At 45.5% G+C, this 15455-nt stretch overlaps 1 protein-coding gene across 11 annotated transcripts in view; it reads right to left on the minus strand.

Moving 5' to 3' along the window:
• LOC144823746 (protein 4.1-like) overlaps positions 1-15455 on the minus strand; it is a 477862-nt gene that overhangs the window by 325655 nt on the left and 136752 nt on the right. For all 11 annotated transcript variants that reach the window (XM_078682543.1, XM_078682542.1, XM_078682537.1 and 8 more), the window contains one exon: positions 2817-2969. In XM_078682543.1, the coding sequence (XP_078538669.1) occupies positions 2817-2969 (153 nt within the window). The remainder of the gene's footprint in view (positions 1-2816; positions 2970-15455) is intronic.

The following is a 15455-nucleotide window of genomic DNA, read 5'->3' on the forward strand; positions in this document are numbered from 1 at the left end:
TGGTAGCCTGGGCATCCCAAACCTTTTGCACTATTACAGAACGGCACAACTCTGGTTCCTCTTGGAATGGTCCTGAGAGGAATCAGAAAAGCACTAGCTGTCCCCTTTCTACATAAGACTGCCTGACCTAGAAGCCTTTATCTATCACCAGAAACCTCTCTAGAGGTCTGAGACAGTCTCAGTGGGCTTTTCCTTTACCGTTGACGCTGATAGTGTGCAATGATGGAAGCAAGCCAGATGCCAAACCATAGGCCACCTGTTAGATGAGGAGGGTCCCATACCTTTTGAACAACTCAGATCCAACTATGCACTGTCTGAATCCAAGCGGCTACACTACCTTCAGATTCGGCATTGGGTGATGCACCCTACAGTACACCCAGGAGCCCCATGTCCCCTCACCATTTTTGAAAAGTGGTTGGTAACTAAGGCCTCAGATAGACTTCTCATTACCGAGCTCTATGTTTTATTTTGCGCTCACCTACCTCAGTGGCCCAGTTGACAAGCCAGTGAAGATGGGAACTGGGCCTGGGCCATTCACTAACCCAGAAGGAATTGGAGGCAATATACTGCCACGCGTGGCACACAGCCCGTAACATGGCCAGTTTTGAAACAGCTACCACTATCGCAACGTTTTGGTAACTCACGCCAATCCGCCTGCACCGGGGTAGCCCTGTACATACACTCGAGGGCTGGCGAAGCAGCGGTTCACACGACACCTTACTACGTCTGCTTTTGGATTGCCCAAAACTTACCACTTACTGGACACAACTATTGATAGACTAAGACACCCACCGAAACACTCCGCTCCCTCGATTCTCTGCCTACACAATTTTGGGGTAGCACAACACTCTCACCTTTCCACACTAGTCTGGTAGGGGCCGATAAATTCTGTTGGCTCCCACGAGTAGCCTTGCATAACATATTAACACACTTTGGGACGGGACAGGTTCCTACTGATCAGGGCTGGCTTCATCGCCTCTGGTATATTCTGGAACTGGAGAGGCTGACCCTCTCGCTCACAGCACAAGGCACCTCATTCTCTGTGCTCTGGCATCTCTTTATCGACTTGCTATCCTCCGAATTCGAGAAATCACGTACCCAGATATCTTCCCTGGTCTGACTGACAGATTCCAATTAGGAGAGTACTAATTGAAGAGAGACACCCAGACATGAGAGACCACTTTTATGACACACTTTCTAGCGCTGTGGTTCCCAGGGGGAGGGGAGAGTTTGGGGAATGTTCTGTTTATTTATATCTATACTTCAGACGGGGAGCGCTCTGAGCCCCCTTTAAAATGCATTTTCTATGTACTAAAACAATAAAGGTTTTAGAGCAATAATATGACACACTTACACAAAATATTGGTACATCACCTAACCACAAGAACATTCACCTATTCAGTTCAGTGTCACTCTAGTTACTTAAGTCTCACAATCACACATTCTCTTACACACACACTTCACTTTCAAAAGTGAAGGCTTAAGTGGGAATTAAGGTCACATTAGTACGGCAAGGGCTGGAGGCGAGGTTAAGGTTTATATCGTAACTTTAGAACTTACAGGTTTTACGCTGCTGCCACTAATAACACACTCACCAACCTTAACTTCCCTTAAAAAAAATGTTTTTGTTCACAGAATATTTAGAAAGCAAATAAACCGGATTCATATCAAGGATGAATTCACAACAGGAGGGGCCAGTAGGAAGATGTAAGCCATTAGTGCACTTAAAAATACAAGACTTAAATGTCTGAACTCTGGATACCAGAACAGAGACACCTTAAGATGAAAAGAAAAAAAACATAGGAAATTATATAAATGCAATATTCAGAAGCTTCTGCAGGGCTGCAAGGTTGATAGAAAGTAATTCACACATCCGCCACCCGAAAAGGGTTTGCAATGCAACTGTGATTGTCACTTGGCTACTTGAAACAAGTCAAAGTTGTAGTTTAAAAGCTCAGATTTCCATAACATGAAGCAAAAGGTGCTAAATGGACTTCAAACATAACGCCACTCAGACAAAAAAAATAGTGCAGATAAGCAATATTCTCTTACATCTTGTCTTAATGCTTAAGTTGTTAAGTTTCGTATGGATATACGGACATTATATATTTTAGTAATTGTTTAATGGGACATGCGTTTGGCACTCTATACAAGTATTTCAAGATTTATGTGTATATATTTTTTAAGGATACAAAGCCAATTACTACCATTCAGTGGATCTTCACTAATAGTCATAAGCACTAAATAGTTCTGCCCCCATGGAACACTTCTACAAAACATAGAAAACTGCTTTTCTTATGCATTTTCTGTGCAAACCCAATTATTTGTAGAACAAAAATATATTTTTAAGTAAATTCTGTGTCATGTAAGTCAGTAGAGAAGCACAGGTAACACAAAACCTTTTCCCAACTACTTTTAAGTGGAAAAAAAGGAAATAGGATTAAAGTAGCTAGTTAGGCCGCAGCCTTCAACGGCTGAAAAGCATAAAATAATTTGTCCAATTTGCAGGAAAATGTTACTATGTACCCTCCCAAAATCCAAATAGATGTGTCTAGTTACATAATTTGCAGGATGCAATCTTAACCTTTGTACTGTATTCACACTGTATGGGAAGTGGTTTGAATTAACAGCAAATCTATGGAGATCAGTTACACAATCAGGTATATGGTAAGTGCTTTAGCTATAAACTATTACATTATTATTGGCAGAGAGTTCACATTTTTCAGCGAATTTGACATTTTGGAACACCCCTGGACTTAAAACCAAAAGACGGGATTAAGGAAAGGAAGTGGTGTAACTACAAAGCATTAAATTACCTCCCCGGGTCGTATCTTGATGAAGAAGCTGCTTCGTTTGTAGGATATCTTCAGCACTTTAGGCCATGGAAAGCGGTTTATCCTTAGTTTATCTTTGTAGACCAGTAATCCACTGGAACATACTCCGAGGATGATGTCAACTCCTTCTAAATCCTGGAAATGCAAGAGGCAGAACATTAATCAACAGAGGACTGAAATTCAGTTCTGCTTACCCTTTCTATTATATGCAGGCATCAATCAAAAAAGCTCCCCAACCACTTAATAGAACCACAAAAGCAGCATAAGCAATTTTAACTTAACGCGTAAATGACGAAAGAGAAAAAAATATCAACTGAGCGACAACCATAGAGTGCCAGTGGCCTGAAAAGAGGGGCAATAAATATGTATGCAAGAGAAAGAAACAGAAAATACACACCCAATTACACCATCTGATGGAGGAAAACCGCAATCCCTTCAATGGGTTGAGTGGGCTAGCCACCAGGATGCACCAGATTACCACACACAATAATAGAACTGGTGACCAATTAACCAATTTTCAGGTAGCCACTCCTCTCAGGTCATCAACAAAAAACAAACAGACCGACAGTTTTTTTTTTAGAACACATCCCTTGTGCTCCACTGAACTGCTACCTTCTTTTTCTGCCGTGCATGGTCTTGAGAGGCTGTCGTGCCTGAAATCTGCGTTGTGTCATCTTGTTTCTGCACTCAACGATGATAGGAGGCCTGAACTCTACATCAATTCTTCAGTGACGGAGAAGAGTTTGAATCCACTGATCCCAAAATGCATGTAATGCATTACTTCAAGCAACAGACAACAGTGTGTGGATTGTGTGCTTTGGACTTCGTGAATTTATTTTCAAGTGATTGGTACATGTGCTTCTCCTAATGCGTGCCGCCCTTTATGCACATCAATTCTTTAAATGACAGTTCAGCAGCTGAGGCCACTACACCCCACCCCCTCCCACGATGCCTCATCTCTTTATCCACAGACTACTCAGTGTTGCTCATGTGTGTCCTCTATGTGGCCAGAATGTCTACCTTTACCTCCTGTGGCCCAAGTACCTGTGCGATCAAAGCCTGTGGCTCGGTTCCCTGTACGTACCCTCTGAAGACACAGTAAGACAACAGGACGCACAAGTAGGGGAATTCAATAAACTCAAACACTTGCAACCCGACGCCGCACTAGGCTAAGGATTGTCATTGCGAATGTAAACTCTGTTACACCAGCAAGTCAAGAGCCAGTTAGAAAATAACTTAATGTAGGCAGTCATGTAATACAGTTAATGTCATAAATACCTTTAAGAAATAACAATTATACATGTTTCTAAAAGAATAACTCTGCTTGGACAATCTATTGTGATTTATACATGTGCAGCATGAACTGCAAAAGTTAGTCTTGACTCTTTGACGACTCTGCCTCTTGAAATATAAAGCCTAAAAAGGAGCTCCTTAGCATTTCAGTGAGACTGCAGTAGTATCTAGATTTTGTTTCTTTTTCTTTTTACAAAAACTGCCTATGAGTTGCACAAGTCCCAGAGAACTGGCCTTAAAAAAAGGAGTGCATCAGCCGGTATAAAAATGGAGAGCAATGGAATCTAATCTTGTATAAATTCTGCATACTACAGAGCAGACATTAGGCTCATGTTATCAAATGCCGTAGTGGTAGACAACTTTATAAGCCCTCTCTGGTCAATGTGGTGGCAAGAAGAGGGGGCAACTTTGTTGAGGTGGCTAACCAACGGCTACAGAAGGTGGTTGATTTCCACAGCACCTAGAAAAGGCTTCAACTGATGTTCCTGAAAGCAGTGAAACTCCTGTTGTCTTTTCTGAATTTAAAGCCTAGCCTCTTTTTTTGCATCTCATTATCTCCATAAGATCCTAAGAAAAATGGGTCTACTAAATGAAGATGTTGATGTGCAAACAATTATACCCTCTGATAAATTAGTGAAAATAATTATTTTTTTCTCTTGGCAGGAGTGCCTTAATTCTCAGATAAGGCAAATGTAGCAAGCTAAAAGTGACTGAAGAGTTAGCTGCTCACACAATAATGCCAAAGTCATACTCACTCCATCCTTCCTGTTCAACATTTTGTGTGGAATTGTAGGAGTCCAGCATAAAACGTTCTACTTGCGCTTTATAGCTAAAACAACTAACGAATCTGGCTGATGAGTGCCACACAGAACCTAAGTATGCAAGTCTAAAGGTTAAGAATGCTGTTGTATTGTCCTCTACTTCTATCTGAATACAAAGTTACGCCTAATCCGCTGTCATTGCCATTTTCTTTACACCCACAATTGAACACCTGTAACACTAAAAACATTTCTCTAATGACAAAAAACATTAAATATAAGAAAAGGCAACGTCATCTTGTGTCCCTTTTCCTTTTCTTGATTCGAAAAACAATAACTAGCCAGCATTTAGCCAAATAGACCACTGTTTGGAAAAGCAAAAAGATGGCATCTAACAGGATACACACACTCCATGCCATCTCACCTGCAGTCTACCCATTATATAGTTGCCCAGGAAGGATCTAAGGAACCTTTCCACTCATGCTTTTGGAGAAATGGGAGGCTGGTGCGAAGCTTATAGATTCAAAGTGAATACTTAAGTCATCCAGGATTACAAGTAACTTTTCCATCTCGGTTATTGGATTCACTCTCATAATCATAAACAGTATATTATCTTATTGCAGCGTCTCCATGATATCGGGATCCAAGGAGGAGCGCTGAAGTGGCTCAGGTCATTCTTGTCCAATAGAACATTCCAGGTTTTCGAGGGAAACACCATCTCCACCAGCAGACCGTTGGGCTGTGGAGTCCCGCAGGGCTCCTCGCTCAGCCCGACGTTGTTTAATGTCTATATGAGGCCACTGGCGGGTATCGTCCGTCCATATGGTATTAAGATCATTACCTATGCGGACGATGCCTAGTTGGTGGTCTCTCTGACGCGGGCTGAAGGCCCTGCGGCCACAGTAGACTTGGCTGGCTGTCTGAGCGAAGTGAACAGCTGGATGACCCTGTCTTGCCTCAAACTTAATGGGGGCAAGACAGAGGTTATGCTGCTGGGACGTTTGGTCCCGCCCTCGCTTAACTCCATCTGGCCGGCCTGCCTGGGTCCCCCCAGTACCAAAGGATACCATTAAGAGCTCGGGCATCTGGTTGGACAGGGCTCTAACGCTAGACCACCAGGCTGTTAAGTTGTCTGCTACCTGTTTCGGTATTATTAGAATGCTGAGGAAGATTCTCCCCCTGTTACCTTTTCAAGCTAAGCAAATTGTCGTACAGGGACTGATCCACTTTAGGTTGGACTTTGGAAATGCTCTCTATTTGGGAGCCCCTGACTTCACATTGCGGAAGCTACAAGTGATCCAAAATTGTGCAGCCCGGACTCTACTTCAAATCCCTCGTAGGTCCTTTGCTAAACCTGGATTGACAAGACTGCACTGGCTTCCTGTGAGAGACAGGATTGCTTTTAAATCCCTTTGTATTGCCCACCAGTCATTCTGGTCAACTGGCCCTCTGATTAATCGTCCCTTAATCACCCCATACCTCCCCAGCAGACAGCTGCGCTCAGCTAGCGCCTTCCTTGCTACGGTGCCCAAAGTCAACCGGGCCAGATCAGGAGGCCGCTCTTTTTCCTTGAACGCTGCTATGCTGTGGAACAGCTTACCCCTTCAACGAAGGTCTAATCCAGATTTGACTTCCTTCAGGAAACACCTGAAAACTTTTCTGTTTAATAAATAAATTCTTTTTTCTCTCTGTGTCAATTGGTTTTCACTGCTTAGAACATATTGCAATCTTAGCGCTTGGACGCCTCCGGGCAACTATTTCGCGCTTTATAAAACGCATTTTCATTTTATTCATTCATTTCATTTCATTAGTAAAGCAAGCTAAATATAAAGTTTTGCATTTTTCTAGTACGAAAGTTATGATTCTATTAAAAGACATGAAGGAGAGGATTCTGTATCATCTTTCTTCACTTTATTTCTCTGCAGCTATTGCCAAGTTCCCACATCGAACAGTAACAAAACTACATTTCCCAAATTCTACGGGAAAAGGTAACCACAAAGTAACAGCTCACCCCATTGTTCGTCACTGTCCACTATAAGCCTCTGCACAGACTCCTTTCTATGCAATTAGCATTTTCGTTCAACTGACATCTTGCTCTTTATTTTTCTGATCTGCACCTACAAGAATGCAAAGTAGACGCTGCTACCCTATACTTACATAACCAAGTTTACACCTGGAACTAAACATCCTAAAAAACAAGTATTTACAACGCAACGGTCTCGCCTTTGCAAAAGTTAGGGCTATTGGCATTATAAATGACACATTTTTTATTTATGTGTTGGTTTTAAAAATAGATAAATAAATGGCATTGTCATTTACAATGCCAATAGCTTAATCTCTCGCAAATGCGAGACCTAGTAGTAGAGTAAGAAATAGTGAGTAGTAGAGAGTGAGTAGGAGAGAGTGCGCAGTAGAGGAGTAGAGAGTGTGTAGTAGAGTAGTAGAGTGAGTACTAGGGAGTGATTAAGTAGTAGAGAGAGCGAGGGAGAGGCGAGGGGAAGAGAGAAAGGATTGGACAGGAGAAGGGTGGGCGAGTGGGGAGGCCATTGTCCAAAGTGTATGACTGAAGCATGGTGTGCTAGGGCACTGGCTTTTACAGAGATCACAATTGGGCACTACATTTGTATGAATTATGCAGCTTTACTGCTAACCCTGCGTGACACATAAATGATAAGTTGTGGAAATCGATTTTCTGTGCATATCTTTCATGTGTGCATCGCACATGTAAAGTGTCTTTTTGTTTTGATCCTATTAAAATCTTTGCAACAATCTCACTTCAGAATCACAAAAAAACTACGAGCTTCATTTGAACTTTTCTTACTGCTGAAATAGTTTGAAATATTTATCAAATTTATTTTGCAAGCATTTTCAGTTTGTCAAATATTACAAAACACTTGACACTGCGCAGTTTCTTCCATAGTTTGTAAGCACTGCACTACCTCTCGCACCCCTACTTCTGCACCCCTGCCCTTAGACCACCCACCCACTGCAATTTACCTGGTCCAGAGTTTTGGTCTATACTATGCCCCTTGTGCGGCCTAGCAGAGTAAATCCTTCTCGAACAGGACGTGCAGCCAAGCTTTAGGAAAGTGAACAGTATGTGCAGGCAAACATTATGTAAGTGCGAGGGGTGGTGGGGCAATAAGAATTATCCTATCAACGTGGCAGGTTGCGTTGTGTAAAGTGCAGTGTTACTGAAAAGTAGACTTGCAGCATTAGGGGTACGAGAAGTGCTGCTGGCAGGAGGTGGGGAAAAAGACACAAGTTCCACGGATGGCAGGGGTGAAGTTACCTACTGGGGGTGTGGGGGGAGATAGGGTGGTGTGGAGGCTACAAGTCTCAGGGGTAGGGAGGGTACTAGGCCATAAGTGGTGAGAAGGAGTGCCGGGCAAGGAAGGGTCGGGTTTAAAAAAAGAATCTTCCCCGGGTTGATACAATGAAGACGGGGGAAGGGGGTGCAATAAGCGACATATCACTGTGCTGTGTGCACCAGGCATGTCATATGGCTGTCACATAAACCCAGAAGCACAGAAAATACTCACCCCTTCCCTGTCATATTACATGACTTCCAGACTACAGATATTCCACATATAGGCTCATGTAATGACACCCCTGTAGCAATCCAACCCCGCCCCCTCATAGCGCTACCAGCTCCCCATCCCACTTTCTTAAAAAGTCAAGTTTTCCATACCTGTGCTCCCCATGATGCGGAGCGCGGCCCCCTCGGATCCGGATGGGCGATTGTTCCTGGATCACGGATCCGAGCAGATCTGTCACTGCTGATGACGACAGCTCAAAAGGGCAGTGGTGCGGGGTCCTCCGAGCACAGGGGGGGGGGGGAGGGGCTCTGTGCGAGCCTCCTATCTTTCTTCAGTCTCACCCCTCAAACCCATCACCCCTCCCCTTCGCTCTCTTTGCTGTAATTCCTTATTTAGGATGCCACAGCGCGCTTATCCGTGAGGCTCTGTAGAAAGAGTACGCACGCATGACAAGCCCGGGAACACCACAACAGCAGCGCAAGTGACTGGCCGTTGTGTCGCCATGCAGTGGTCTGGGGTCACATATCTGCCCCCTACCGACCTCCACCCGGGGCCCATCCTAACTTACCACTGAATGACCGCCCTGGGCAGCACCCAAGCGCCTGGGTTTGCCCAGGGAGATGAGCAGCAAGGATAAGTTACTTACCTGTAATCCTAGTTCTCTTCCAGGGGTATCCTCATCAAAGTCATAAGCACTGAATATTCCCGCCCATGTGCTGGACCCCGGAAACAATATAAAAATATATATGTAAAAACACATATATCTCGCTCCACATATATGTATGTACATATATCATTTTTCTCACACCAATGCAGCTCCACAACTGAGGCTAAACAATGTAAATACATATACATGCACTGCAATTAGTAAGGGAACAAAAACACATTAGGTCAAATAACCCTTGAACTTTGTGTTTTAATGAGTAAAACCACTCATAAATCCTGAAAATTGCTTATAAATAGACATTGTTAGCCCTCAGGCTGCATTGTAAAACAATAGCATAGAAAATGAAACCATTTTCAACAAAAAACTGGCACCGTGCCTTTAAGGCAGCCATGACCCCAGGCTTCCCATCATGCCTCAGGGGTGACAGTTAGGTCAGTTGTTCTTTCCGGCTCCTTCAGTCAGGACCCTGGTGAAACAGCTCCCTTTCTTTTTGGCTTTCTGTCAAAAAATATTCTTGTTAATCTACAGGTATCTTATCAAAACAGATGGCCCCATAAAGAAGGTAAGAACGCTTTTACCACAGCAGTAAGTCAAGGAACCCAGTCTGAAAAGAACGGGGCTTGAAGAAAAAGAAGAACGTCACTAGGACCTCTTCTCCAATGGCTTGCCACCGTTTAGCCTGAACGGTGACGTCAGCCAATGGAAAAGAGGGGTGGGGCTTAACCTCGCTAGTGAAAATACCTCCATCTCATTAAGTCTCGCCAGCGAGACTGCACATGTGCGCAGTCTTTAGCTAGCCGAGACCTAAACATATTACTCAAACCATCAAAGTAATACAATAATTTACTTACAACCAAAACAATGATAGTCCGGTCTGAAACAAGTTATGTTGGGTCCAGAGGCAATGATTAAGCAGGTTCAAAGCCTACTTACGCCAGTGATGCTACCTTTGAGATTGGCTCAAAATAAATCTTTTGAAGGTTAATTTAGAAAATCAGTCTGGGCCTTTTGTCTACCAGGCACCCTCCCAATTAAACTGCCCCAGAATCCATAAGAGTCCTCCCTAAATGAGTGACAAAAACTTACAAGAAAAACGTGAGGTCAGTGGGCCACTGATCTCATCCTTATGTGCACTCAATATATTTTCCCAAACAATTAGGAGTTCCAAACTGTTTCATAAATCATTTGTAGTGTTTTATTCACTTTTTCATTTCATTGGTGAATCGTCGTTTAGTGCATTAGTTGCAAATTTTCACTCTTTTTTTCAGAGCATAACACTGTTCCTTTTTTAAATACATCCAATGCATTTCGGGGCCATATTGCGCCCCTTCATCAGGGAAAGGATACTGTGATAGAAAAGAAAAGTACCGTGTAAGTATTGTGTGAGTCAGATACGTGGTTGGGGCATGGAATAAAAATCAGCGTGTCAAGTTATGGGGTCACCGTTAACAAAAGCCATGGTGCCAGTGAAATACGGGAAAAAGGGTCGTCTTACGTGTTTTCACAGGTAGCGGTAAAGTGAGTCTGGGGAGAAAATTTAAGCGTAGAGGATTACCGTCGGGTTGCGGCAAGATTAAGTTCAAAGTTACATGCATTATGCCGTTCTCATGCTATACGAGACGGGACTAACCTGAAGTGGGGATTCTGGAGTTCTGCCAAAGGCGAACTTAATCTTGCCGCAACCCGACGGTAATCCTCTACGCTTAAATTTTCTCCCCAGACTCACTTTACCGCTACCTGTGAAAACACGTAAGACGACCCTTTTTCCCGTATTTCACTGGCACCATGGCTTTTGTTAACGGTGACCCCATAACTTGACACGCTGATTTTTATTCCATGCCCCAACCACGTATCTGACTCACACCATACTTACACGGTACTTTTCTTTTCTATCACAGTATCCTTTCCCTGATGAAGGGGCGCAATATGGCCCCGAAATGCATTGGATGTATTTAAAAAAGGAACAGTGTTATGCTCTGAAAAAAAGAGTGAAAATTTGCAACTAATGCACTAAACGACTATTCACCAATGAAATGAAAAAGTGAATAAAACACTACAAATGATTTATGAAACAGTTTGGAACTCCTAATTGTTTGGGGAAATATATTGAGTGCACATAAGGATGAGATCAGTGGCCCACTGACCTCACGTTTTTCTTGTGATTATTTAACGCCGAGGGACACCTGACGTTACTTGTGTGGCACCAACAAACTCAACGAAATTTTCGAATATCTAATCAACCGCTGTGCACCCAAGCACACTGTATTTATACTGACAAAAACTTACCACATCAATGCTAGGCCTACTTCATAACCCATTTTACCTACCTGGCAAAGGAGAGTGAGGATTCTGTTTTAAAATATTTCCTCAATGTAATCCGCAATTGTCACTCCCAAATCAGCCTCTGTACTGAAGGCTGTGATGAACGAGTAACTTATATTTGGTAATGCTCTTTCTGGTGGATACTCTGACCTATGATTCCTTACCTTGTGAATACTCTCCAGGCATCAGACTTTATCTGGGAAGCAGTACCAAGCGCATCAGTGGGTGGCTTCTTGCGGCTCCGTGCCAACATCATTACGATCCGGAAGCGGTGCGCGGAGACACATATCAGTGTCACCCATGCATGATGAAGTCAGTTGCTTTCTTTTTTTTTTTTTTTTTTTTTAAAAACCTTTATTTGAGCAAGCAGAAATGTACAAGGATGGGCCTACAACCACACGGGCCAGCCGCCAAAAAGGAGGAGAGACATATCACATAAGCCCGCAGAGGCAATCGTCAATCAACAATGCAATACTCCACATTATATACAGGACCAAAACAGGTTTTATATAAATGAAAGAACAAACATACAAAAAGGCGAGAGTGTAACACTGAAGGTCAGCCCAAGGGACGCAAGGGGGGGACAGCAACGGAGGTGCAATAATAATATCCTAAGCACTAAGGAGTATGGAGCGGGGGGGGGAGGGGGGAGGGGTCAGAGACCAGGAAGAAGAAGGGGGGAAGAGCCGGTGACACCAGCTCAGTCCCTATATGAAGATTCCGGGAACGCCAGCCTAGGGAGATAGAGTAATCTCGACAGTGTCCACAAGGGGAGGAGTACAAATGTCGCCACGGTATTCGTTCCATTGACCCCACACCTTCACCCATGCCCTGGGTCTACCCCTGGCCACATAAACAGTTTTCTCACGGAACATGGACCAATCCATATTATCCTCCCATTGCGAGAGGGCAGGGGGCCTGGAGGCCCCCCAGAGTTGCGCAATATCTCGCTTCGCGATCATATAGCCCAGGGTGGCCCATCTAGTCTGTGCCACCGAATAGTCCGTGGGCTCCCAAACATTCAAAAGACAGCGACGAGGTTCCGGTCGCAAGGATATCCCCGTCACCACAGTCATCAGATCAAGCACGGCCACCCAATAAGCAGCCACCATCGGGCACTCCCAAAGAATATGCAGGAAAGTGGCACGCAAACCACATCCACGCTTACACAGTCCATCGGAGGAAAAGCCCATCACCATCAGTCGTGGTCCCGTCACGTACACCCGATGAAGGATCTTCAATTGGACCAAACGGAGTCGAGCCGGTATAGCCACCTCCTTCGGAGAGGAGAGGGCCGATTGCCAATCCTCATCATCAAGTTCCAACCCATCTCCCATCCACTGTTCCCGAAGCCGGGCCAATAAGTCAGTCCGATTGTTAATCAACTTCTTATAAATCAGGGAGATAGTGCTATCAGGAAGATGTTCGTCAAGGATACGGTCTTCAAGTGGGGAAGAGTCAGGCGGAATCTCACCAGGAGCAAACACCGAAACCAAAGCGTGCCTGATCTGTAAATAACGAAAGAATTCCCGACTACTCAGGCCGTAGTCAGCCTGGAGGGCCTGAAACGGGCGCACCGAACCCTTTGAATATACATCCCCCACTTTAGAGATCCCAATCAAGTCCCAACGGTCGAAACCCTTGGAAGACCAAAGACCGCCCAGACGTTCTGAAGCATAAAGCGGCGTCGCCAACGTCAAGCGATCCTCCCAGCCCAGGCTCACATTCGCAGCACGCCACACAGTCAAAGCAGTCAAAGTAGGTCCCACAAGATGGCGCCCAGCGGAGCGAGAATAGAGCACTCTATTAAAGTCACCTCCCGGAAGCTGAAGTTTATCCATCTCAAACGCCGGATGACGACCCGGAGAGAACATAGCGTGATTAATAGCGGACAGATGGGAAGCCCAGTAGTATCTCTTAATGTCGGGGAGCGCCATGCCCCCATCGTACCACGGGATGGAAAGTTTAGCGAGAGCAATGCGCGGTCGCCCATCCCAAATAAGTTGCCTCTGAAGGCTCTCAATCTCCCGAAAATAGGTCTTGGGGATAGGATCATAATAATTCTGGAGAGCGTAGAGAAACCGCGGTAGTGACATCATCTTAAACAGGGCCGCCCGACCCAGTGGAGACAGGGGAAGTTTGCGCCAGCGGGCAACGTCCAAACGGAGCCTAAGCAACGGGGGAAGGAGGTTACGATCAAAACGAAGGGACGGATCCAAGGTAACGAACACCCCCAAGTATTTGAAACCATCCCGGACCACCTGAAGAGGAAGTCTACTCGGCAACGGAGGCAAGATACCAGACAAAACGTATACACAGGATTTAGACCAGTTGATGACGAGGCCTGAGTTAGCGCCAAAGGACGCAAGAACGTCAAATAAAACAGATAGAGACTTGCGAGGGGAAGTAAGATACAAGAGGATGTCGTCCGCATAAAGCGAGACGCGGTCTTCGAAGTCCGGGGCCCAACGAATACCTTTAAGGGACGGTTCCCAACGGAGCCAGGCCGCCAACGGTTCAAGAGCGAGCGCGAACAACAGAGGGGACAAGGGGCAGCCCTGACGGGTACCCCTGCCCAAGGAAAAGGGGGCCGACACTCTACCGTTCACTACAACTTGCGCCAGAGGTTCCGCGTACAACAGCCTAATCCAGCTAATAAACTCGCACCCGAATCCGAATTTCTCAAGTGTCGCCCATAAATAGGGCCACTCCACAGTATCAAAGGCCATGGAGGCATCTAGGGACGCCAAAATGGCCGGTTCAGTCAAAAGCCCCGCCCTCGCCAGCGCGCCGTGAAGGCGACGTAAATTCAGAGCAGTGTTGCGATGCGGGATAAAGCCAGACTGATCCGGATGGACCAGCTCTCCAAGAACCGAAAGGAGACGGGTCGCCAAAAGTTTAGCCAACACCTTAGGTTCAACGTTTAATAGGGATATGGGCCTATACGAGGAACAGAGGTCACGTGGTTTACCCTCTTTGGGAATGACGACGATTGTCGCCAGACGCTGATCATAGGGAAGCATGTTCCGCTCACGAGATTCTAGAAACATGGCGCGGAGATACGGCGCCACCTTATCGGGGCATAATTTGTACAACTCAATAGGCAAACCGTTCGGGCCCAGTGCTTTGCCCGAACGGAGCGATCGAACTGCATTGGCTATCTCATCATTCGTAAAAGGGGAGTCCAAAGCAATACGGTCCAAGTCGGAGACACAGGGCAAAGCGATATCACGCAGAAGAAGGCGGGAGTCGTCAACATCCCTCACAGACACGGGAGCATATACCACACGGAAATATTCCGCAAAACGATCAACAATGGCGGTCGGATCTATCACTTTCTCACCACTCGCAGACTGAATCACGGGCACCACACGATTAACCCTTTCTTTCTTGTCCAACCACGCTAGGAGTTTTCCCGCTTTGTCACCCACATCATACAATCTGCCCTGCTGCTCACGAAACATCACCTTTGCAGCGTCAGTGACCAGAGATTTATACGCAAACTGTTTGAGACCCAGGGCATGGAGTTTGTCAGGCGTGACACCAGATTCCAACTCGTCCTCCAAAGCAGAGATCTCCCCCTCAAGTTCCACCACCTCCTTCCTCCCTGCCCTCTTAGCTTCAACAATCAAGGAAAGGGCCTGTCCACGAATCACGGTTTTAAAAGCCTCCCACAGGGACACAGCCGAAGAGACCGACCCCTCATTTTCCAGGAAATATGAATCCATGGACTTGAGCAAGAGGGTACGAGTCTCAGGGGAGGAAAGATACCAAGGGTTAATGGGAGCCACTCGGCCCGCCGCCTCTACCCCAACCTCAAAACGAAGCCAGAGCGGCGAGTGATCAGAAATACCCCTCGGCAAGTGTAAAATCTCACGAACCGCCGATGATTGGGCTGCGGGCATCAGGAAATAATCCAGCCGGGACAGACTGCCATGGGCCCCAGAATGGAAGGTGTATTGGAGTCGAGTAGGATGCAACAGTCGCCAGCAGTCCACAAGGCCAAAGGTATCTAAAAACCCACCCAACCACTGCTGAGCCT

Source organism: Lissotriton helveticus, chromosome 3_1, assembly GCF_964261635.1.
Source record: "Lissotriton helveticus chromosome 3_1, aLisHel1.1, whole genome shotgun sequence".
NCBI classification, from domain to species: Eukaryota; Metazoa; Chordata; class Amphibia; order Caudata; family Salamandridae; genus Lissotriton; species Lissotriton helveticus.